Genomic DNA, 23,268 nt, shown 5'->3' with positions numbered 1-23,268 from the left:
ATCATTTCAATAAGCATTTTTCCACGGCTGGCCATGCTTTCCACCTGGCCACCACTACCCTGGTCAACAACCCTGCACCCCCCACAGCAACTTGTCCAAGCCTCCTCCGTTTCTCCTTCACCCAAACCCAGATAGCTGATATTCTGAAAGAGCAGTACAATCTGGACCCCAACAAATCAGCTGAGCTAGACAATCTGGACCCTCTCTTTCTACAATTATCAGCCGAAATTGTCGCAACCCCTATTACTAGCCTATTCAACCTCTTTATCGCATTGTCTGAGATACACAAAGATTGGAAAGCTGCCGCGGTCATCCCCCTCTTCAAAGGGGGGAGACACTCTAGACATTAACTGCTACAGACATATATCTATTCTACCCTGCCTTTCTAAAGTCTTCAAAAGCCAAGTTAACAAACAGATTACCGACCATTTCGAATCTCACCCTACCTTGTCCGCTATGCAATCTGGTTTCTGAGCTGGTCATGGGTGCACCTCAGCCACGCTCAAGGTCCTAAACAATATCATAACCGCCATCGATAAGAGACAATACTGTGCAGCTGTATTCATTGACCTGGTCAAGGCTTTCGACTCTGTAAATCACCACATTCTTATCGGCAGACTCACTAGCCTTGGTTTCTCAAAGGACTGCCTCGCCTGGTTCACCACTACTTCTCAGTCAGAGTTCAGTGTGTCAAATCAGAGGGACGGTTGTCCAGACATCTGGCAGTCTCTATGGGGGTGCCACAGGGTTCAATTCTCGGGCCGACACTTTTCTCTGTATACATCAATGATGTCGCTCTTGCTGCTGGTGATTCTCTGATCCACCTCTACGCAGACAACACCATTCTGTATACTTTTGGCCCTTCTTTGGACACGGTGTTAACAAACCTCCAGATGAGCTTCAATGCCATACAACTCTCCTTCCGTGGCCTCCACCTGCTCTTAAATGCTAGTAAAACTAAATGCATGCTCTTCAACCGCACCTGCCCGCCCGTCCAGCATCACTACTCTGGACGGTTCTGACTTAGACAAATACCTAGGTGTCTGGTTAGACTGTAAACTCTCCTTCCAGACTCACACTAATCTAAAATTAAATCTAGAATCGGCTTCATGCTGCCAAACATACCCTAAAACTGACTATCCTGTCGATCCTTGACTTCAGCGATGTCATTTACAAAATAGCCTCCAACACTCTACTCAGCAAATTGGATGCAGTCTATCACAGTGCCATCCGTTTTGTCACCAAAGCCCCATATACTACCCACCACTGCGACCTGTATGCTCTCATTGGCTGACCCTCGCTTCATATTCGTCACCAAACCCACTGGCTCCAGGACATCTATAAGTCTTTGCTCAGTAAAGCCCCGGCTTTTCTCAGCTCACTGGTCACCATAGCAGCACCCACCCGTAGCACACGCTCCAGCAGGTATATTTCAATGGTCACCCCCAAAGCCAATTCTTCCTTTGGCCGCCTCTCCTTCCAGTTCTCTGCTGCCAATGACCGGAATGAATTTCAAAAATCACTGAAGCTGGAGACCCATATCACGCTCACTAACTTTAAGCATTAGCTGTCAGAGCAGCTCACAGATCACTGCACCTGTACATAGCCCATCCAACTACCTCATCCCCATACTGTCATTTATTTTTTTGCTCCTTTGCACCCCAGTATCTCTACTTGCACATTCATCGTCTGCACATCTATCACTCCAATGTTTAATTGCTAAATTGTAATTATTTTTGCCACTATGGCCTATTTATTGCCTTACCTCCCTTAACTTACCTCATTTGCACACACTGTATATAGATTTTACTTCTCTATTTTGTTATTGTTGTTTGTTCATTCCATGTGTAACTCTTTGTTGTTGTTGTTTGTGTCGCACTGCTTTGCTTTATCTTGGCCAGGTAGCAGTTGTAAATGAGAACGTGTTCTCAACTAGCCTACCTGGTTAAATAAAGGCATTTTTTTTTAAATAGATGACATATTTCTTACTGTAAACAGAGGCAAGTCTCCACAGTATTTTTCTATGAGAATGTTCCACAATGTTGTACCCAACTGAATGTGCAATGTGGCATGTAAAAATGAAACCACTATTCTGACATGGCTAGAGTGAATGTGTGGTTTCCACAAGATTATCAAGGAAGGAAAGGTAGGAAGGAGGACGCAATTTCAAAGTACTCAAACCAGACCAAAGGCTACCATTGTGAAAGAGATTGTACTGAAACACGCCCTGTCAGGTCAACCTTAGACTTAAATATTTTTATATACATATCGTATAACACAATAGTCATACATACTGACATTTTTAAGACTACTTATAAGACTTTTAAAGTCTTTGATCTGGCAATTGAATGTTCAGGTCAGAATAGCTGAATACCAAAGCAGAGCTTGACATTCGAATGAATGACACTAAGTTCAATGATCTGTTGTACTGCAAATATAGACCCCAGAATGGGTTCAGTAAATGCACCAGTGTAGGTTTAGTATCAACATTGACAGAACAGTTTGAGAAAAAGAAATACAGTGGCAGGCAACCAGTACAACCAACTGACAAAACAGAGACTGGGATATCAAGATGGAGACAGACAGACAATGAGGAATGGAGTGCCACAAACTGAAAATATACAGACAACCCACACACAAGACATAGCCACAAGGGCACAGCACACATACATTTTTCATTCATACAAGTTGGGTGCTCTCTCTCACACATACACACTTCACTTACGATCTGTTTCTCTGTGTACTTGTTGGAGCTGAGCAGGTTGACAGCCTCCATGTGTCCAAAGTCGATGTCATGTCCCAGCAGGAAGATGAAGAGCAGCTTGCAGACATACTTCTTCTTACTATAGCCATCCAGTGCCTTGTCCCCCTTGAACTTGGAGCGGATGTTGGCCAGCTCCTTATTGATCCGCTTGATCTCCGCCTCCTTGCTCTTGCCTGGGGAGGAAGTAGGGTAGCAATTTAAGTTTGGATTCAAGTTAATACTTTATTGCCATACCAACCAAAGTCGTAAGGAATTAGATTTAATGCAACTCATTAAAAACAAGGACAAAAAAACGCACATATACATACCAGGGATTGACATTCAGGTAAATTTGCCAGTGGCACACCACGAGAATGTGAATAACGCGAGTAATTTCAATAGCAGGTGATTTTAATCTTTCATTTCTGGGCTGATCAAGTAGTCTATAGAGTTCATACAGACATTGGCAAGTCAAATTGAAGGACATTTTCAAGTGCTTCATTGTAATTGTCAAGGACCGAAATTATATATTTAATTGTTGTACTAGCCTATAGAACCCCCCCCCACCTACATTCATATGCATTACAACTAAAAACATGTATTAGGTCTTCCCAATGGCATTATGCGTTGAAATTCACATTTTTTATATTCTAGAAAGTCAGAACAATGTGGGCATAGCCTGGCTAAATAAACAGTAGGGCTGGCCCCATTTAGTCGACTGGTCGATTGTTTTGTGGATAGGCTGTGGGTCGAACAAGATTTCTGTAGTCGAGCGGGCCTAATTGATTATATTTCTTTAATGGTCAGAAAATACACCAGTATGATTTGCGCCTGTCTCAGTGGACTAATCCATTGCTGAGGCCACGGGGATGGCACAGTCACTCGAAGTCATGTGATACTGAAATTGTATTCGGTTATTATGTAAAAATAATGGTGCAACACAAATCAATCTAATATTATTGTATAACAAATGTGCTTTCTCCCGAGTTGGATACGGTCACTGTTCGCGGTTCTGAAAGAATCTTCAGTGCACCGTAGAATTGCTGCCTTTCCCTATGTTGCTATTTGCATAATAGCAAAGTTAACCATCATATTGGAATTGAGAACAACGTGTCGGAGGCAGAAGCAGCAGAAACGAGGAAACAGCCCTTGCCTTAGCCTAATTGTCTAAGAAAATTCAGGAGATAGGAAACCCCAATTGAATTAGGTCTATAATCAATAGCCTAACAATTAAATATGCCTGGCTTTATAAATCATCCATATACAGCATATTTGGGAAGTATTCAGACCACTTCCCTTTAGCCACATTATGTTACATGACAGCCTTATTCTAAAATGGATTAAATTAGACTTTTTGCCTCATTAATCTACACACAATACCCCATATTGAAAGAGAGAAAACTGATTTTTAGATTTTTTTTTTTTTTTTTTTTTTTTTTTTAAGTACCTTTTTTTTTTACATAAGTATTCAGACCCTTTGCTATGAGACTCAAAATTGAGCTCAGGTGCATCCTGTTTCCATTGATCGTCCTAGAGATGTTTCCATTTCCACCTCCATTTACCACATCTGTGGTAAATTCAAATGATTGGACATGATTTGGAAAGGCACACACCTGTCTATATAAGGTCCCACAGTTTACAGTGCATGTCAGAGCAAAAACCAAGCCATGAGGTCGAAGGAAATGCCTGTTGAGCTCCGAGACAGGATTGTGTTGGGGCACAGATCTGGGAAATGGTACCTACACATTTCAGCAGCATTGAAGGTCCCCAAGAACACAGTGGCTGTCATCGTTCTTAAATTGAAGTTTGGAACCACCAAGACCAACCTGCCAAACTGAGCAATCAGGGGAGAAGGACCTTGGTCAGGGAGGTGACCGAGAACCCGATGGTCACTCTGACAGAGCTCCAGAGTTCCTCTGTGGAGATAGGAGAACCTTCCAGAAGGACAATTATCTCTGCAGCACTCCACCAATCAGGCCTTTATGGTAGAGTGGCCAGACAGAAGCCACTCCTCAGTAAAAGGCACATGACAGCCCACTTGGAGTTTGCCAAAAGGCACCTAAAGACTGAAACCAAGATTGAACTCTTTGGCCTGAATGCAAAGCGTCACGTCTGGAGCAAACCTGACACGATACCTACGGTGAAGAATGGTGGTGGCAGCATCATGCTGTGGGGATGTTTATCAGCAGCAGGAACTGGGAGACTAGTCAGGATCGAGGGATCCTTGATGAAAACCTGCTCCAGAGCGCTCAGGACCTCACACTGGGGGCGAAGGTTCACCTGCCAACAAGACAATGACCATAAGCACACAGCCAAGACTAAGCAGGAGTGGCTTTGGGACAAGTCTCTGAATGTCCTTGAGTGGCTCAGCCAGAGCCCAGACTTGAACCCGATCAAACATCTCTGTAGACCTGAAAATAGCTGTGCAGTGACACTCCCCATTCAACCTGACAGAACTTGAGAGGATCTGCAGAGGAGAATGGGGAAAACACTGTTTGTGTTACTTCCCAGTCCCTGCTGTTCCATAAGGTGCATTTTTACCTGCCACCTCTGGTGGCATGTCTTGTGGGGTATGCATGGGTGTCCGAGCTGTGGGTGTCAGCTTGTCAACACCTCTTACAAAAATAAGTAAATCTCTCTTCCACTTTGAGCCATGAAAGATTGACATGCATGTCATTAATGTTAGCTCTCTGTGTGTACTTTTAAGGGCCAGCCATGCTGCCCTGTTCTAAGCCAACTGCAATTTTCCCAAGTTCCTCTTTGTGGCACCTGAACACACGACTGAACAGTAGTCCAGGTGTGACAAAACCAGGGCCTGTTGGACCTGCCTTGTTGATAGTGTTGTTAAGGCAGAGCAGTGCTTTATTATGGACAGACTTCTCCCCATTTTAGCTACTGTTGTGTCAATATGTTCTGACCATGACAGTTTACAATCCCAGGTTACTCCAAGCAGTTTAGTCACCTCAACTTACTCAATTTCAACATTAATCATTATGAGATGTAGTTGAGGTTTAGGGTTCAGTGAATCATTTGTCCCAAATACAACACTTTTAGTTTTGGAAATATTTAGGACTAAGTTATTCCTTGCTACCCATTCCAAAACTAACTGCAGAACTTTGTTAAGTGTTGCAGTCATTTCAGTTGCTGTAGAAGCTGACGTGTATAGTGTTGAGTCATCCGCATACATAGAAACACCGGCCTTACTCAAAGCCAGTGGCATGTCATTAGTACAGTAGCCTTGCATAACCACCAGCTGTAGGCCTAAGAGTGCGTCCTGTTTAGTATTAACACCATAACTTACATAGGGATATATTTAAATATATAAACTACTGTATCAATGAATCATTCATTCATGGTCAGAACATTTTTTAATATTGTAAACTAACAGCAACTGTTTGGCACACACAATACTTTTAAACATTTCGACCTAATGATGAGGATGATCTTGCACTCAACACAGACACACTATTGAAGTCTGTCCATGTGGTGGCTAGTCAATCTCTCAATTTGAGATGCTGAAGAGTTATTGAGGGGTTATTGTATTTTGTTTTTAAACGAGAAAGCAAACAAAAATCGGATTACCTTTGTAATGGAACGCTTTGTATGGAAAACCTAGTTGAAGCCAACAAATCAAAATCAAAATGTATTTTATTGGTCAAATACAAATATTTAGCATATGTTACTGTTGGTAAAGTGAAATGCTTGTGTTCCTAGCTCCAACAGTGCAGTAGTATCTAACAATTCACAACAGATACACACAAATCTAAATAATAATAATAATAATGAAGAAATATATAAATATTAGGACGAGCAATGTCGGAGTGGCATTGACCAAAATACAGTAGAATAAAGTATATACATATGAAATTAGTAAAACAGTATGTAAACATTATTAAAGTGACTTGTGTTCATGAATTCCGATTGGTCAGACTAGCGTTGAATAGACATTAGCACGGGTACTATCTATAAGAAGCGATGAGCAGAATGGATTCGTGATCCGATTTTCTGAATGGAGGGCAGGGGAGTGCCTTGTAGCCATCTCGGAAGGAAGAGTAACAATGGTCCAGAGTTTTTGAACGGCGAGTACTACAGGAAATGCGTTGATAGAACTTCAGGTAGCCTTTTCCTCAAATTTGCTTTAAAAACTTCTTATGGCTTAGATCCCACTAATGGGATCGATATGACAACAGCCAGTGAAAGTGCCGGGTGCCAAATTAAAAACAGAAATCTCAAAATTAAAATTCCTCAAACATACAAGTATTTTACATCATTTTAAAGATAAACTTGTTGTTAATCCCACCACAGTGTCAGATTTCAAAAAGGCTTTACGACAAAAGCACACCAAATGATTATGTTAGGTCTGCACCGGGTCACAGAAAAACCCAGCCATTTTTCCAGCCAAAGAGAGGAGTCACAAAAAGCAGAAATAGAGATAAAATTGATCACTAACCTTTGATGATCTTCATCAGATGACACTCATAGGACTTCATGTTACACAATACATGTATGTTTTGTTCGATAAAGTTCATATTTATATAAAAAAAACTCAGTTTACATTGGCGCGTCACGTTCAGTAATGTTTTGCTTCCAAAACATCCGGTAATTTACAGAAATACTCAACATAAATGTTGATGAAAATAGAAGTGTTATGCATGGAACTTTAGATAAACTTCTCTTTAATGCAACCGATGTGTCAGATTTCAAAAAAGCTTAACTGAAAAAGCACTCCCAGGAATCCCCGTTCGATAATAAATGTTTGATTTGTTCGATAAAGTCCATCATTTATATCCAAATACCTCCTTTTTGTTTGCACGTTTAGTACACAATCCAAACTCAGGAGGCGCAGGCAAGTCCAGGCAAAAGTTCAGACGAAAAGTCATATTACAGTTCGTGGAAACATGTTAAACGAAGTACATAATCAATCTTTAGGATGTTATCATAAATCATCAATGTTTCAACCGGAGAATTCCTTTGTCTGTAGAAATGTGATGGAACACAGCTAACTCTCATGTGAGCGCGCGTGATCAGCTCATGGCACTCTGCCAGACCCCTGACTCAATCAGCTCTCATTCCCCCCTCCTTCTCAGTAGAAGCGTCAAACAAGGTTCTAAAGACTGTTGACATCTAGTGGAAGCCGTAGGAAGTGCAATATGACCCAATAGACACTGTATATTCGATAGGCAATGACTTGAAAAACTACAAACCTCAGATTTCCCACTTCCTGGTTGGATTTTTTCTCAGGTTTTTGCCTGCCATATGAGTTCTGTTATACTCACAGACATCATTCAAACGGTTTAAGAAACTCCAGTGTTTTCTATCCAAATCTACTTATAATATGCATACATTAGCAACTGGGCCTGAGTTGCAGGCAGTTTACTCTGGGAATCTTATTCATCCAAGCTATTCAATACTGCCCCCAGCCATAAGAAGTTAAAATCCCCAGCTACAATAAATGGGGCCTCAGGATATGAGGTTTCCAATTCTTACGATATGGTTATTGCACGTCAATATGGCAATTTCAAATCTGAATTCGATTAATCATGCAGCCCTATAATCTAAGGTTGTGTTGTGCCCAAAAATGTACTAACATTTGAATAGAAATTGACATTTCAACTGGTACCACAAAGATGGTTGGAGGTCCGCACATAAGAGAATGTTGACATGAATGGGAATATATGTTGTTTTAAATTATACAGTCAAGCCTCCATAGGAATCCTATTGAAATCATAGAAATATAGATAATTGAATAGACATGACCATTAAGTTTACATTCGACGGTGGGTGGACCGGCAGTTTGTGGTTATAATAAGAAGTTAAAGTGTCAGTTCAATTTAAATGTCAATGGTGTACCAGCCGAATTCCAGTGGTCTGAAAGGATAGGTCCATTCTATGAATTACATTTCTATGACTGAAATGACACCCACCCTGTCTGTATTCGAGAGCATGTTGCGTCTCAACCGATGGCAGGCACAACACAAATACCTTAGATAATTGTTGTTAAATCAATAATTGTATATTTTAATGATATCAAACTCAAAAGTTTACGACACTCGCCCGACAGTTGCCCCCATGAAGCAGGGCAGTGTAAACATTGTTTCCTTGAGCCAACACTCCTACAGTCTAAATGGTAATAGCAGAGCAATATTTTTGAAACTGTTGAAATGTGTAGGCATTATCCTAATACGAGACTTGTTTTATTGAGTTTTACCTGAAATTACAGTAACAGCCAATTACATTTTTTAAATTGTCGCAGCAGCCACCAGCTGCACTGAGCCACATAAAACTATCAAAGCCCATCCCCACCACCAATGTATGTAGATCATACAAACAGGATATGTTTTTTCATTTGTAACATTGCGTGATGATTTCAGAGGTGGCACCATAGGTCCCAGGGTGGTTGGGGGGAAATTGTTTTCCTTGGGCCCAGTTTTTACTGATCTGGTCAATGAATTAAATGTTATTTTGTGTCAATTCGCCAATTGGCAACCCATCCCTTATGGGATTAATTGACACAAACAAACATTACAATAATTCACTGTGGTAATTCAGTGACAATTCTTCTTCTGGTGTTCTCTGCAGTGTGCATTGCATAAAGAGTGAAAACATGTAAGGTATAAATCAATACATTATAGTAAATAAGGCTATCCAAACAATAATTATATCCCTAGGAGCAGTAAAAGAATATACATATATATAAATAAATACAGAAAAATTAAACAGAAGGCATTTGAACCCAGTAAGCTAGTAGGCTAAGATAACCAACTCTGGACAGTAGTTGTAGCATATGTCATAGTAATAAATCAGCTGTAAAAAGTGGTTTTATATGAGCTATGATGGGACCAGATTTTTTCTAATTATGTCAAATGGTAAAACAAAAACGTGGACAAACTCCTGGCCCTAGGGAGGATGAAAACATTAAAATCCTTTACATAGACAACAACTGCGATTGGACAATAAAACTATCATGGCTGAGCTAGCTTTATACAGGGTTGCATAGTGTAGGCCTTTTGCATCTGTAATTAAAAAGATACTCATACACCATGTCATTACTATTGTGTTGAAGAGAGAAAAGGCATACTGTACAAATCAGGGGGACTGATGGGAAAAGGACAAGAGGTGGGACAGAGGAGGGACGGGGAGGGTGTGAATAAGGGTGAAAGTCAAGATATTTGTGTGTGACTGTGTCCATTTCAAATAGAGGCAGTCCTTGCCATTGCAGTTTAGACACTAGACTAAGGTAAGGTGTGTGCTGTTTTGAGTTTTCCAACTTTTTGATCTAGCCTACTATGTCATATTGTGATCTCAGACAGCAGTCTATTTCAAATTAATCTCATGTTAACCCCACAACAACACTAGCAGTCTTGCAACCTTTTCAAGCCCTGTTTTTGTTTTTCTGTTGTTTATCATGTTTGAAAGAGGGGCAAGGTACCCTAAATGCCCCCTTACGAAAAAAGATTGCAGTCAGAGCACAGTATAACTGCAGTATACCACATCCAAAATAAAAAATATATTTACTGCAATAATTTTGATGTGTAACTGCAGTTAGACTGCAGTATAACTGCGTCCAAAATACCACAGTTGACTGCTGTCACTGCACTTGTTTTGTAAGGGCCAGCTTTACATGAAACAGTTGGAGGCTGTAAGCAAGACACTGTCTAGTATTCTAAACGCTTGCATTTTCCCTTACAAAAAAAGATTGCCGTTTTGAAACTGCAGTAAAAGTAAACTAACTGCAGTCGACTGTGGTATTTTTATTGCAGAATAACTGCAGTAAAAAAAGATATATTGGACCCAGTATTTGCAGCATAATGCAGTTATACTGCACTCTTACGACAGTTATACTGCACTCTGACTGCAATTTTTTCATAAGGGTTAATGTGCACAAGGTATATCCCATGGATATATTGGTTTCTCTGTCCTCACAATTCGTGTGTGCTGTTTGTGTGTGTATTTTGAGTGAGTGAGAAAGAGTCTTCTGCCCCGTCATGACAGTGGCTATGAAAAATGGCAGTGTCACGCACAATAAATGTATAATGTATGGATCATGTGTGTATGTGTGCGCTATGACAGACAATGCACTCAGCATAGGCCAGGCCTATAATTAGAAAAACTGGATTAGCAACATGCGTATATTATTCCAACTATTAACAATACATTAATGGAATTAAACTAGGTAGGCGCAAACACAAGATCGACTACTATGCTGCGAGTGGCGACCAATTCTAATCGACCCAGTCGTTCAACTGGCCGGTTTAGCTACTGTAACGTTATATCTGAACAGCGATACAACATAACTGTCCATCCAGTCCTGCTTCATATCGCCCTATGCGACTGCCTGATAAATGTATTATCACAAAAAAAAACATTACAAAATTGAACCTGGTGGCCCTTCGCGATATCAACAGTCAGCTACCCTGCTTCTGCTCTGGTGCAGGTGACACGAACAGCAGTGGCAACATCTAATGAGTAGCGGCCTAGTAGTATGCTACGAGTCGGACACACAACACATCATCACGGTCGACCGTGTATCATCACAAGCACACTAGTAGGCAGCGCAAATTGAAAAGGGATGAGGTGCAGCAGCAACTGTGACCGCGAATGACCTCTCCATAGCAATAACCCCCTCCTATCTCCTTACCATCTAGGTTAGCAAGATGTTTCACTTTACACCACTACATTTTAGGGCACACTTGCAAACAAATGTCTGTAGACCAAATGTCGTCCACCGTGCAAATGTTTATAATAACATGGCACGTTGAAAAGCTAATCAATGATGGGAAAAGGAAAAAAATACACTTACAATTCCGTATGTCCGAAATGAACACCGCTAATCCGCGCATCCCATCTCCCTTCGACACAGCCGGCATTTTTACTCGTTTCTGTCCTCACTCCGGCCTTTCTCGTAGAAAATGAATTGTCGATGGTCAGCTATCAGTACAGTGTATGTTACCTTGTTTCCTATCTAGTTAGCCAGCTAACCAACTCAACAGTTGCTTTCCTTGGCGTTTTACCAAAGACAGCACGTTTATAATAGCTTGCTAGCACATTTGCTAGCGATGTAGATTAGCTAGTATGGATGGCCGTTCCGTGGATCAACTCAGCAGGCTAGCAGTATTGGTTACTCCAAATGTATCCGTGTTAACTAGCCGACGTTTCCGCTGGCTAGCAAATTCATTCAAACCTTCCCTTCGTTCACGACCAAATGACCGTTAACGTACCCTCAGTTGTAAACTAACTATATTTACCCGCTAAATGTATTAAAGTTATATATACAGGTATCAGAGTAAAAGCAGAATGCCAAAAAATAGCGACTCTGTCTGATCTTTGACTGTCAGTGAGTCACGCACGGCAAGCTAGCTAAACAGCTAACGTTAGCTGGCTAGCTAGCTATATCAAATGTTGGAAAACATCACCAGTTGACCGTGATCAGTCAGCACACAATCGTATTTCCACGATGTATCTATTCCAATAATGACGTGTGTCTGATGGCTAAACGAAGAGAATTCGTCAATAATTTATGTCAATTCGCTACTCGGTAGCCTTGGACAAGGCTCGTGACAGCACAAGCAGCGCGACCACTAGACGTGTTCGTTTTGCGCAAACTCTGGCGCTTCTTTTTTCTCTTGTCTCGTACTCACCAGTGTGTTGTGAACAACATTCGCGTGAGCAACAATAGTGGAATCAGCGGTTCGCCTTCAAAATAAAAGTCCCCCATTGAAACTGATGAAAACAGATACAAATTGTCAAATCATGCCTCAGTTATGGACTAGATAATGCTAAACAAGGTCGGAATGTTGTTATATAAATTCAACAAAAGACAATTATTAGTTCACTTGACCCCAAAAAGTTGACAAAAATATTAGCATCTTAGCTCTTATTGTGGGACTCTGAAACCACTGAAATGAGCAACATTAAGCTCACTAGTCAGCCTGTATAATGAAAATTCATATTGCACTGTGCAGCCTAACCTATGGATTGTACACCCATGAAATGGGGTATCACCATAGTGCCCTCTAAGCTCACCACAAAGCTCACAGCCCGGGACTGAACTCTTCCCAATGCAACTGGGTCCTGGGCTTCCTGGCGGGCCGTCCCCTGATTGTGGTCTTCAGAAGGAACCAGGCTGCTCCATCCTCATCAATGAAGCCTCCTAGAAATGGTCAAAAATGTGAAGTTCCTTGACATACAAATCTCAGAGGAACTGAAACGGTCAAACCAGACGGACATTGTGGTTAAGAAGGCGCGACAGCGACACTTCAACGTCAGGAAGCTGAAGAAATTTGGCCTGTCCCGAAGGCCCTCACAATTTTCTACAGGATCTCCATCGAGAGCATATTGTCGGGCTGCATCACAGCCTGGTACGGCAACTCTACTGCTGTTGACCGCAAGGATGTACAGAGTGTGGTACGCTCAGCCAAATGCACCATTGGGTGCACATTGCCTGAACCTCCAAAATCCCTACAACACCAGGTGTCGCAGGAAGGCAAAGAAGATCATCAAGGACCTTAAAACCCAAGCCACAGCCTGTTCCATTACTCAGACGTGGGCAGTATAGTAGCATCATGGCAAAAACTGTGAGACTGGCCAATAGCTTCTACCCCCAGACCACCAGGCTGCTGAATAGTCACCACTAGGCAGCTACATGCTCCCCCTGTCCCCCTCCTGCCCCCCAGACTTCCTGTGCATCTGACTAATAAACTAATGTAATCTAATCTATCAGCCTATTCAGTGACACTCACAGAACACAACTGGGTAGAGTTTACACAAATATTAGCGTCTTAGCTCTTATTGCAGGACTTTGAATGTGGGAAATCAACTTCCCAGTCTGTCTATTGTGTGTATTGGACATTCATATTGCAATGTACAGCCGGAACCAGTGGTCATCAATTACCTTATCATTCTTCAAGGCATTCCTAGTCGATCATCAAACATTTCTGTAGAAAAGCCAATGATAAAGGCTTGCGCTCCTTCTTTTTCTTATTTGTGTTTCACTGTTGGCGGTCAGTGCACTTGATTCAGAAGCCCTGGCACTGGGTAGGCAAAGTGTTCCCATTATTTAACCATTTCATTTGTCTGAAAAGACTAACTCTGCCTGCCTGGAGGACCGGGAGATCTGTGGGTAAATCGAGTGTGCCTACTGCGTTGGCCAATCGCATAGCTCAAATCACACTGCCTACAGCTTTTAAAACAATGACCAGAGGGAGACTGTCAAAGAATACAGCAAGAGCTGCTGTTTTTATGAGTGAGTTCATGTTTAAGTTTCTATTCAGCACTGTTTTTATTCAACACTATTACAAAACATATGTCCTTACTTCCACTTGCGTTGCAGCTGCATTGAATGAGTAGCCAAGTGTATCAATAGCCATGCATTTTTATTATTATTAGCAGCTTGTTGTGTCCATTTTAATACTGAAGAATATTAACATTCTTTGGTTGTAGGAACAACATGAATTTGTGCTTGAGGCAGATACAGAGCCAGAGCGACTCGAGTTTCGCCATCAGGTGAAAAATGGTGTTCCCTCTCTCTGTTCAGTCTCACCTGAGGAAAGGAAGGAGAGAGCAGGGACCATGTCTCTCTCCCTCCGCTGAGATGTATGGTTCAACTGGGAACACAGAAACAAACAAGGTCAAATCATGATGTCAGTGATCTTCAGGTCGGAAAGTCGGAGCTCTAGAAAAAGGCCAGAGTTCCCGACTTGGAACTCCGAGTTTGATGACGATCAGAGATAATTTTTTCCCGGGTTCCCAATTTGTCTTGAACACTCGGAAGTCTGAGATTTCTTGAATGCGGCATAATGCTGGCCATTTCTGACTTCCGAGTGATCAAGACAACTGGGAACTCAGAAAAACACTAGATCCAACTGGGAAAAATTGCTTTAAATGGTAATTGAAGACGCAAATATTTGTGTAAACTCTACATAGTTGTGTTCTGTTGCTGTCACCGAGTAGGCTCATGGTTGCACAATCTGTAGCTTAGGCTCTACAGTCCAATATGAACGTTAAATAGGCACAATAGGCTGTATAGTGAGCTGATTTCCCACAGTTAACATTCCCCAATAAGAGGTAAGACGCCAATATTTGTATAAACTCTACATAGCTGTGTTCTGTGGGTGTCACCGAGTAGGCTGATACCCCATTTCATGGGTGCAAAATATAGGTTAATCTGTACATTGCAATATGAATGTTCAATAGACATAGGTTGACTGGTGAGCTTAATGTTGCTCATTTTAGTGGTTTCAGAGTCCTGCAATAAGAGCTAAAACGCTGATATTTGTGTAGACTCTTAACAGTTGTGTTCTGTAAGTGTCATTGAGTTGACTGATATCCCATTTAATGGGTACACAATCCATAAATTGGGCTGTACAGTTCAATGTGAATGGCCAATACACACAATAGACCGACTGAAAAGGGGATTTCCCACAATTAAAATCCTGCAATAAGAGCTAAGATGCTAATATTTGTGTAAACTCTACATAGATGTGTTCTGTGGGTGTCACTGAGTAGGTTGGTACACCATTTTATAGGTGCACAATCCATAGGTTAGGCTGAACAGTATATATATGTATGCCCCCAATGCAATTCTGAATTGCAATTTTATATATATATATATAACAGTGGCCTCCCAAGGGGCGCAGTGGCCTAAGGCACTAGCTGTTCCACTAGAGAACCTGGTTCGAGTCCAGGCTCTGTCACAGCTGGCTTCGACCGGGAGACCCATGGGGCGGCGCACAATTGGCCCAGCGTCGTCCGGGTTAGGGGAGGGTTTGGCCGGCATTGATGTTCCTGTCACATTGTGAACTAGCAACTCCTGTGACAGGTCGGGCGCAATGCACGCTGATACGGTCATCAGGTGTAAGATGTTTCCTCTGACACATTGGTGCTTCCGGGTTTTGCGGGCGTTGTGTCAAGAAGCAGTGCGACTTGGTTGGGTTGTGTTTCGGAGGACGCACGGCTCTCGACCTTTGCCTCTCCTGAGTCCGTACGGAAGTTGCAGCGTTGGGACAGGACTGTAACTACCAATTGGGAGAAAAAGGGGTAAAAAATAAATAAAAGTATATATATATATATATATATATATATATATATACACATAACATCATTCCAACCTTTTTTTTGTTGAATTATCTAGTCCAATTGTGCCATGACTATACTATTTTTATCAGTTTCAATCAGTTTCAATGGGGGACTTTTATTTTGATGGCGAACCGCCGATTTCACTATTATTCTCACACTAATGTTGTTCACGACAAACACAATACCTGATTGGTGGAATGTTGACGATTTGCTCATCTCAAAGTTGGACCCTTGGGTGGCACAAAATCTGCCATATGTAAATTAGTTTAAGTGCATTTTTTACATGGCATATTAATTTAATGACAAAGATTTGAGAGAAATAATACAATTGTTTTATAAATGTAGTCTGGCTTTTTAACTGAAGTAAGTTGGTTTCTTGCCCCCCCATATAAATGTGTCCATCCTTTGCCTTTCACCTTTTTTAATATCTTATTTAAGTTTTATTTAACTAGGCAAATCACTTAAGAACAAATTCTTATTTACAATGACGGCCTAACTTTCCTCTAGTCATAGCAGTAAGCTCAATGTTACTAGCTAATACTACTGCTAAGCCTCATCAATAATGTCTGCTCTGCACTTTCTGCAAATACTTAACAAATGAAGCACTTGACTAAAGCCTAATAATTGAGGATACCAATGAAACCCATTTTTAAAAACTTATTTATTACCAATTGTAATGTGAAAGACATTGATTTGATGATGTGTCATGGTCAGGTTAATTATCTATTTTTGTGAGTGTTATCGTCCTCTGGGAAAGGTGGTGGTCAATATTTCCATCTTTCAGATGAAACCTCCAAATGAAGATCTGTTCTGACTCTTTTAGGGCCAGTTTTCCAGAGCATTGTTGGACTTAAAATCCCTTGACCCCCCTGATACCATATTTGCTTCAGTGTCCCTAGCCTGTTGGTTCCACTGCAACGCTTCCCTGTTCAAATAAAGCTGCATAAGAACATTTGCAATTGCAAGTGGGGCTCCGGAGTGGTGCAGCAGTCTAAGGTACTGCATCTTAGTGCTAGAGGCGTCACTACAGACCCTGGTTCGAGTCCAGGCTGTCTCACACCTGGCCGTGATTGGGAGTCCCGTAGTGCGGTGCACAATTGGCTCAGTGTCATCCGGGTTAGGGTTTGGCTAGGGTAGGCCATCATTGTAAATAAGAATTTGTTCTTAACTGACTTGCCAACAACTGAGACATATGTGACTAACAGAAATTTAATAATGTGTCCCTGAACAGAGTACAGGCCTCGGTGTAACGCTCATTCCTTAAACGATAAACATGAATCTGACCATCACCCCTAGTGAGACAGTGTTTGCCTGTCCTGTCTCCAGTGATGGTGGGTTTGTGTCCATAGGCAACGTCGTTCCCGGTAATGTCTGGTGAGGACCTGCCTTACAACAGGCCTACAAGCCCTCAGTCCAGCCTCTCTCAGCCTGTGGCGGACAGTCTGAGCACTGATGGAGGGATTGTGAGTTCCTGGTGTAACTCATTAATTGTTTATGGTTCATTGAATAAGCATGAGAAACAGTGTTTAAACCCTTTACAATGAAGATCTGTGAAGTTATTTGGATTTTTACGAATTATCTTTGAAAGACAGACAGGGTCCTGAAAAAGGGACGTTTCTTTTTTCTGGGTTTATTTTGCGCAATGGCACTGTCGGTGTGTTCGAAGCGTAAGACCGCTGCGCCACTCGGGAGCCCCTAGTGGTCATATACTTAGTTATTGACGAGCACTGCCTACATTTTGTTTGTTTGATCGATTAAGCAAAGATCTTAATCCAATAACCTTTCCTGAGACATAATTGTAGCAGTTTTAGCCAACCACAATCATAGCTGAATTTGAGGTTAAAGTGTGAACCAATGAGACATATTTATGCGAAACTGGGGCTGTCGTTTGGGAGGTGCCTGCAACACGGATCCAATCAGGAACCGTATTTTGCATCAAAGGGTGGGGGCTCAAAGGTGTGCGTTTTAATACCACTGTACGTCTGCGTCCATGCCCACACGGAATTGAAATGGCGGAGACTACGGACAGAATGGAGGTAAGCGCAGTGGTGTGGTCGAGTAGCGGTGTAACACGTTTTAAACCACGTATAATTTGTTTCTGTAGCTTGAAATCTAAGTATTTTCACTAAGCTAAAGTAACTATATTTCTAATGTCACTGTAGGCCGCGGCGCCTGTTAGTTCAGAGAACACACGCACTTCACTATCAAAGCATCCATTTTAGCCAGGCACCCTACACCGCAAGGCTCATTCATTTGTAGTCACGTGTTTGCTAGCACAGCAAACTCTTACTGTCTATACGCGGTTGTCATATAATTCTAGTCACTGAATTATGAATACATTTGGGAAATTGATTAGTAATGACAGAAGAATATGTTGTGTGAGCCATCGCTAGCTCGCACTTCGGGGTTAGACCGCATGGGTGCTAGGTTAGCAATGCTAACTAGCGTTTCACAAAGCAAATCTGGCTCACTTTGCCGGCATTTTATTTATGTAGCCCAAGGTCCGTTTTAATCCATCAAATGCGTTTCGACAACTACATACATTAATAATTGTTAGGCATTGGTGTTAACTAGTTAGTTCTAATCTGTGCTTCTAACGTTACCTAGCCGGCAGCCCGGGAGGAGTTATTAACCACTACTTTAACTAGATTTAGCTAGTTTGTCCTGCAAATCCTTGAATAAAGCATAGCTCATTTAATTAGATGAGCTCGCTAGTAACGTAATGTTAAGTGCGCCCCATTCGATTACCTGTTTCTACCTTTTTACGTTTGACTCAACGTTATATGTAGTAAGTGAAGGCCTAAATCACCATGTGCTTTCTCCCCCCCTTTGTGCTCGGAAAAAATAATACTTCACTACACTGAACTTTGGCTAAGCTACAACTACGTGAATTTAACACCACACCCGTACTCGCAAATTAAACTAAATCGTTTGAAGTGTTGTCCCATGAACTTTTTTGAGCAACTTAAAGTCAATACTAAACACCATCTATTCAATGGTAATTTTATATCGGCATGTTCTGTCTGGCTGTATTAACTGGTTCGGCAGGACAACCTTCATACATGTCAAATGGTCAATCCCAGTCTGGGCTTGGTTGTGACTGGTATCTCTTTTGGTGAGATTTCTCAGGGGGAGAGCTCGGCCAAGCCTGCAGCAGAAGACATGACTTCTAAGGACTACTACTTTGACTCATATGCCCACTTCGGTATCCATGAGGTAGGTATTTTTGAAAAAATAAGTCATTTAAATGTTTTTGGTGAGGAAATTGGTACCACAACCAAGATGGTTGAAATGTAAAGACCCATGCCACACTGCTATAAACCGAATTGTGGTCAGCACATCTGAAAAATACAATGATGCAATTGAGATGGGTGGTACATTGTCAAATGTTCAAGCAGGTGCATATATCCCAGTTGGAGTGACTCACTTCAGTGAGTGTTGCCTTAACTAATCTCATGTCCTGCTCTGTAGGAGATGCTGAAAGATGAGGTGCGTACCCTGACCTACAGGAACTCAATGTTCCACAACAAGCACCTGTTCAAGGACAAGGTGGTGTTGGACGTGGGCAGTGGGACTGGCATCCTCTGCATGTTTGCAGCCAAAGCCGGGGCTAAGAAAGTCATAGGCGTAAGTACCCCCACCTTGTTTGTGAACAGGGAGGAGACTCATGCCTCATTTACTGCCATGCACTGTCAAGTCTGTAGTACTTTCAGAACTTGTGATGCAGCATCACCAGTCTTTGTGTGACGTGTCCCCATTGTCATACCATATTGTGTAAGGCATACCTGTTTTTATCTCTCAGATGTGAATGCTTTGCATCGGGACCTGTTTTATTTGCATTATAATGACCACCTAGAAAGCCCATGAATTCCCAGTAGGCTTCAGTTGCTTTGATGTGTTCACAAAAGGACACCATGGTTCAGGTTAGTTGTCATTACTTGAGATACTCAAAGGCCTGCTCTCATCTCTGCTTTTGTATTTTTAGATTGAGTGCAGCAGTATTTCTGACTATGCTGTGAAGATCGTCAAAGCCAACAAAATGGACCACAGTAAGTCAATACTTCCCCCTGCCACTTCAGTTTTCAGTCACCCATGTCCTTTACAATGGTTCAACCTGGCTTGAGGTAATGGTATGGCTATTTAGTTGTAACTCATCCCTATTCCCCCCCATTCAGTTGTGACCATCATCAAGGGGAAGGTGGAGGAGGTGGACCTCCCTGTAGAGGGAGTGGACATTATCATCTCAGAGTGGATGGGCTACTGCCTCTTCTATGAGTCAATGCTCAACACTGTCATCTACGCCAGGGACAAGTGGCTGGTATGTTCCTGTCAGTATATTTAATTAGTCCTTTTTGGAATAGACTTTAATGCTTGTTTGAAAGGCTTAATTGTCATCTTTCTCTATATTGAAATCTTCAGGAACAAGTGGCATGTGTTAAACTGTTTGGCCATATACCAAGGCTTTTAGGAGATTAAGTTCCTGACTTGCTGTGGAATTGACCATAAAGTAATCCTCATTCCAGTGGGTCTCGCCAAACACCATGCTGGGTTGACTTATTTGGAACATTTCAGATAGCACTGGTGTGAACTCTAAAACTCAACTGTTTTCCTTACCATGGATAAATGCGTGTGCTGTAACAATATTCAGTCGGATCAAATTATGCAGTTTTGAAGTGTATTGGATTAGTTTCTTTCTGTCTAGAGTTAGCCTCCAAAGGAGGAAGCCAACACCCCACGCAGACTGACGTGCACACCACAAGCAGTCATTATGCCATGATTCCACACAGCCACTAAATGTCAGGTCTTTGAATAGCCTGCTAATCTGTCATTCCTAAGTGTATTAACCTGCCATGCTCTTTTTCCCTCTGTCTCCCAGAAACCAGAGGGCCTGATTTTCCCAGACAGGGCTACCCTGTATGTCACAGCCATTGAGGACAGGCAGTACAAGGACTATAAAATCCACTGTGAGAATTCCTCTAAATTTTGGGGTAATGTAGTTGGTGTGAATTGGCCAGCGTTGTACCCATGTTTTTGGTTCGAGCGGAGATAGTAAAGGGACTTTGTCATTGGTTTCTGTGGTGGAGTGTCGCGGCCCTTATCGAAGCAGATTCAGAACGCTCACAGTTGAGTCAGTCAAAGGAGCCAGAAGCATATTTTACAGCAACAATTCTGGAAATAACATTTACTTGTACTGTGCTTTTATTAAGATCACTATATTGGTCAATTGCACAAGGTCCAACCCAAATTTCACTGTCGCTTTTAATCCAACTGCTCCAGAAGATGCGTTGGTTTTGGGGGGGTGCCACATGTGGTCTCTGGGGAGTTAAGTGCCTTACGCAATGACATCTAGGATTTGATACCAGCAACCCTCCAGGAATCAAACTGTCAACCCTCCAGTTGCTGGTTTGCCTCTAATCGCTTGGCTACCCGCCAACCCTTTTAAAGTTATCATATCAGCTCTGCTCTAGCTAGCAAGTCTGGACTTTGAAGTGTGCACTTCTAGACCTAGCAAAGCAAACCATGTTTTTTGAAAGGAAAGACTAATGCCCAGACAATTTAATATCAAGTTCATTTTTACACTTTCCATCTGCCCAGATGTGGTGGTAACCCCATATCTTCTCTGTAACAGGGTGGGAGAATGTGTACGGTTTTGATATGTCCTGCATCAAGGAGGTGGCCATCAAGGAGCCCCTAGTGGATGTGGTGGATCCCAAACAGCTGGTCAGCAGCGCCTGCCTCATCAAGGTGAGTCAATCACACTCAGCAGCCTCCACCAATACACAGTTCTGTGACCCCACTTGGAATCTGATTATTTGACTGGACCTATTGTGACTTTTCGTGTCGGCTCCACTTAATCCCACCAATTCAAACAGGATTTTGCCTTGTCATCTGAGTCTGTTGTCGCCCCCTCCCTCTACATTGTCTCCAGGAGGTGGACATCTACACAGTGAAGATCGACGACCTGTCCTTCACCTCGCCCTTCTGCCTGCAAGTGAAGAGGAATGATTACATCCACGCTCTCGTCACCTACTTCAACATCGAGTTCACACGCTGTCACAAGAGGACAGGCTTCTCCACCAGTGAGTCTAGGCTCAAACCCCCCTCCCGTAAACCGTCTGCACCACAGTAATAGATTTCTTCACTGAATCTTTAAGTGTCTATAGTAAATGACAGCGCAAGTCATCAATAAATGGAAGACTGTTTCTGATTTAAGGGATATTTTTTTGTTACCTGAAGTCATTAAACCTGTCCTGTTTCTCTTCCCCAGGTCCGGAGTCCCCCTATACCCACTGGAAGCAGACTGTATTCTACCTGGATGACTATCTGACTGTGAAGACTGGAGAGGAGATTTTCGGCAACATCAACATGAAGCCTAATGTCAAAAACAACGTAAGAGGAAAAACCTCCTTGTCTAAGTTTGGACACCTTTTTAGTCTCAAATCTCACCCTTTATTTTTTACCGTCTGTTGGTTTGAGTGTCTTGTAAGTCTGTTTACCCCTCCCATTTTTCCTGGGTATAATTTTCCCAAACTAGAAATTATTCATTTTCTCTGTTCTGTCTCATGGTGTTCCGTACTGTTCTTTGGTTTAAAGCTGGGTGTTTATAACCTGTTTCTGTATCTTTTTTGTTTGCAGAGAGACCTGGACTTCACCGTTGATATAGACTTCAAAGGTCAGCTCTGTGAGGTGTCCAAGACCTCAGAGTACAGAATGCGTTAGGTTCCCTCTTCTCCCACACCCATTGTGTGTTTGAACGGGGGAGTGCTGAAGGAAGATCAGGGGTCAGTGTGTGTATGATCACTTTAATTCTCATCCTCCAGAACTTGACTAGTACTCCTAAGCAATGTTTGAAATATTCTTTCTTGCTATGTTTGATCAGATGTTCTGAGGTTTAAAACGACTAAAAGAACAGTGGAAAGACATGGCGACTCATTGTGCAATAGTCACTGAAATCATGTTTTTTCATGTGCTTGTCTAAGTTCAGCTCTTGATCTTAGCCTGTGCTTAAACTCAACGCACACACACTGACCCCCTCACCTGCCTGTACATAGTGTTATTGTTCAGTCACATTTGCCTCTGTTGTACAGTCACGGATCTTGTTGACATGGCAGACCCCCCCCTCTGTTTTCATAAGAAGGGCCTCCTGTGACAGGTTTGTCGTCCCCCCCCGCCAGCCAATTAGATTGTCTGTTGGGGGGGGTGCAAGTCAGCCATTGGTGTATTTTAAATTCCAAATGAGCGTGATTAAAGGAAATCCTCTCCAGGCTGTAAAAAGAAGTTGTAGCTGTGATATGACTACCATTCAGCTCACCTTGAATCATGTCTGATTGGATAGCTCTGTGCTCATGACCTCTCCTTTCACGAGACTGACCGTAAGCAGTTTGTTCTCATACAGCAGGTGTGGGTGATGTAGTCTAACCATGGAGCAGTTATAATTTTCCCAATTCAGA

The 23,268-nt window shown here is 42.1% G+C and overlaps 2 protein-coding genes across 10 annotated transcripts in view; one reads left to right on the top strand and one right to left on the bottom strand.

Moving 5' to 3' along the window:
* The window catches only part of ap2a1 (adaptor related protein complex 2 subunit alpha 1), a 57,142-nt gene extending 44,780 nt beyond the window's left edge, over window positions 1–12,362 (bottom strand). For 4 of the 6 annotated variants that reach the window (XM_042327197.1, XM_042327199.1, XM_042327200.1 and 1 more), the window contains exons 1-2: window positions 11,544–12,362; window positions 2,726–2,937 (exon numbers count right to left, since the gene is read on the bottom strand). In XM_042327197.1, coding sequence (XP_042183131.1) covers window positions 2,726–2,937; window positions 11,544–11,610 — 279 coding nt within the window. In that variant the 5' untranslated portion in view covers window positions 11,611–12,362. The remainder of the gene's footprint in view (window positions 1–2,725; window positions 2,938–11,543) is intronic. The other 2 variants (XM_042327201.1, XM_042327203.1) reach the window with 1 other exon arrangement.
* Window positions 12,363–17,717: 5,355 nt separating this feature from the next.
* Window positions 17,718–22,930, top strand: LOC112252028 (protein arginine N-methyltransferase 1). Of its 4 annotated transcripts, none has more exons than XM_024422937.2 (10): window positions 17,718–17,853; window positions 18,947–19,033; window positions 19,289–19,444; window positions 19,803–19,866; window positions 19,993–20,135; window positions 20,694–20,781; window positions 21,447–21,562; window positions 21,747–21,897; window positions 22,086–22,207; window positions 22,454–22,930. In XM_024422937.2, the coding sequence occupies exons 1-10, from the start codon at window positions 17,827–17,829 to the stop codon at window positions 22,535–22,537; spliced, it is 1,038 nt and encodes a 345-aa protein (XP_024278705.1). In that variant the 5' UTR covers window positions 17,718–17,826; the 3' UTR covers window positions 22,538–22,930. The 4 variants fall into 4 exon arrangements, with proteins under 4 accessions (XP_024278705.1, XP_024278687.1, XP_024278679.1 ...); XM_024422919.2 differs by having other exon boundaries at window positions 20,694–20,805; XM_024422911.2 differs by having other exon boundaries at window positions 17,721–17,853; window positions 18,938–19,033; window positions 20,694–20,805.
* Window positions 22,931–23,268: the final 338 nt, after the last annotated feature.

This window comes from Oncorhynchus tshawytscha, linkage group LG09 (genome assembly GCF_018296145.1).
Source record: "Oncorhynchus tshawytscha isolate Ot180627B linkage group LG09, Otsh_v2.0, whole genome shotgun sequence".
Taxonomy (NCBI): Eukaryota; Metazoa; Chordata; class Actinopteri; order Salmoniformes; family Salmonidae; genus Oncorhynchus; species Oncorhynchus tshawytscha.
The sequence above is the reverse complement of the archived record's forward strand: the minus strand, read 5'-3'. Positions and strand labels throughout refer to the sequence as shown.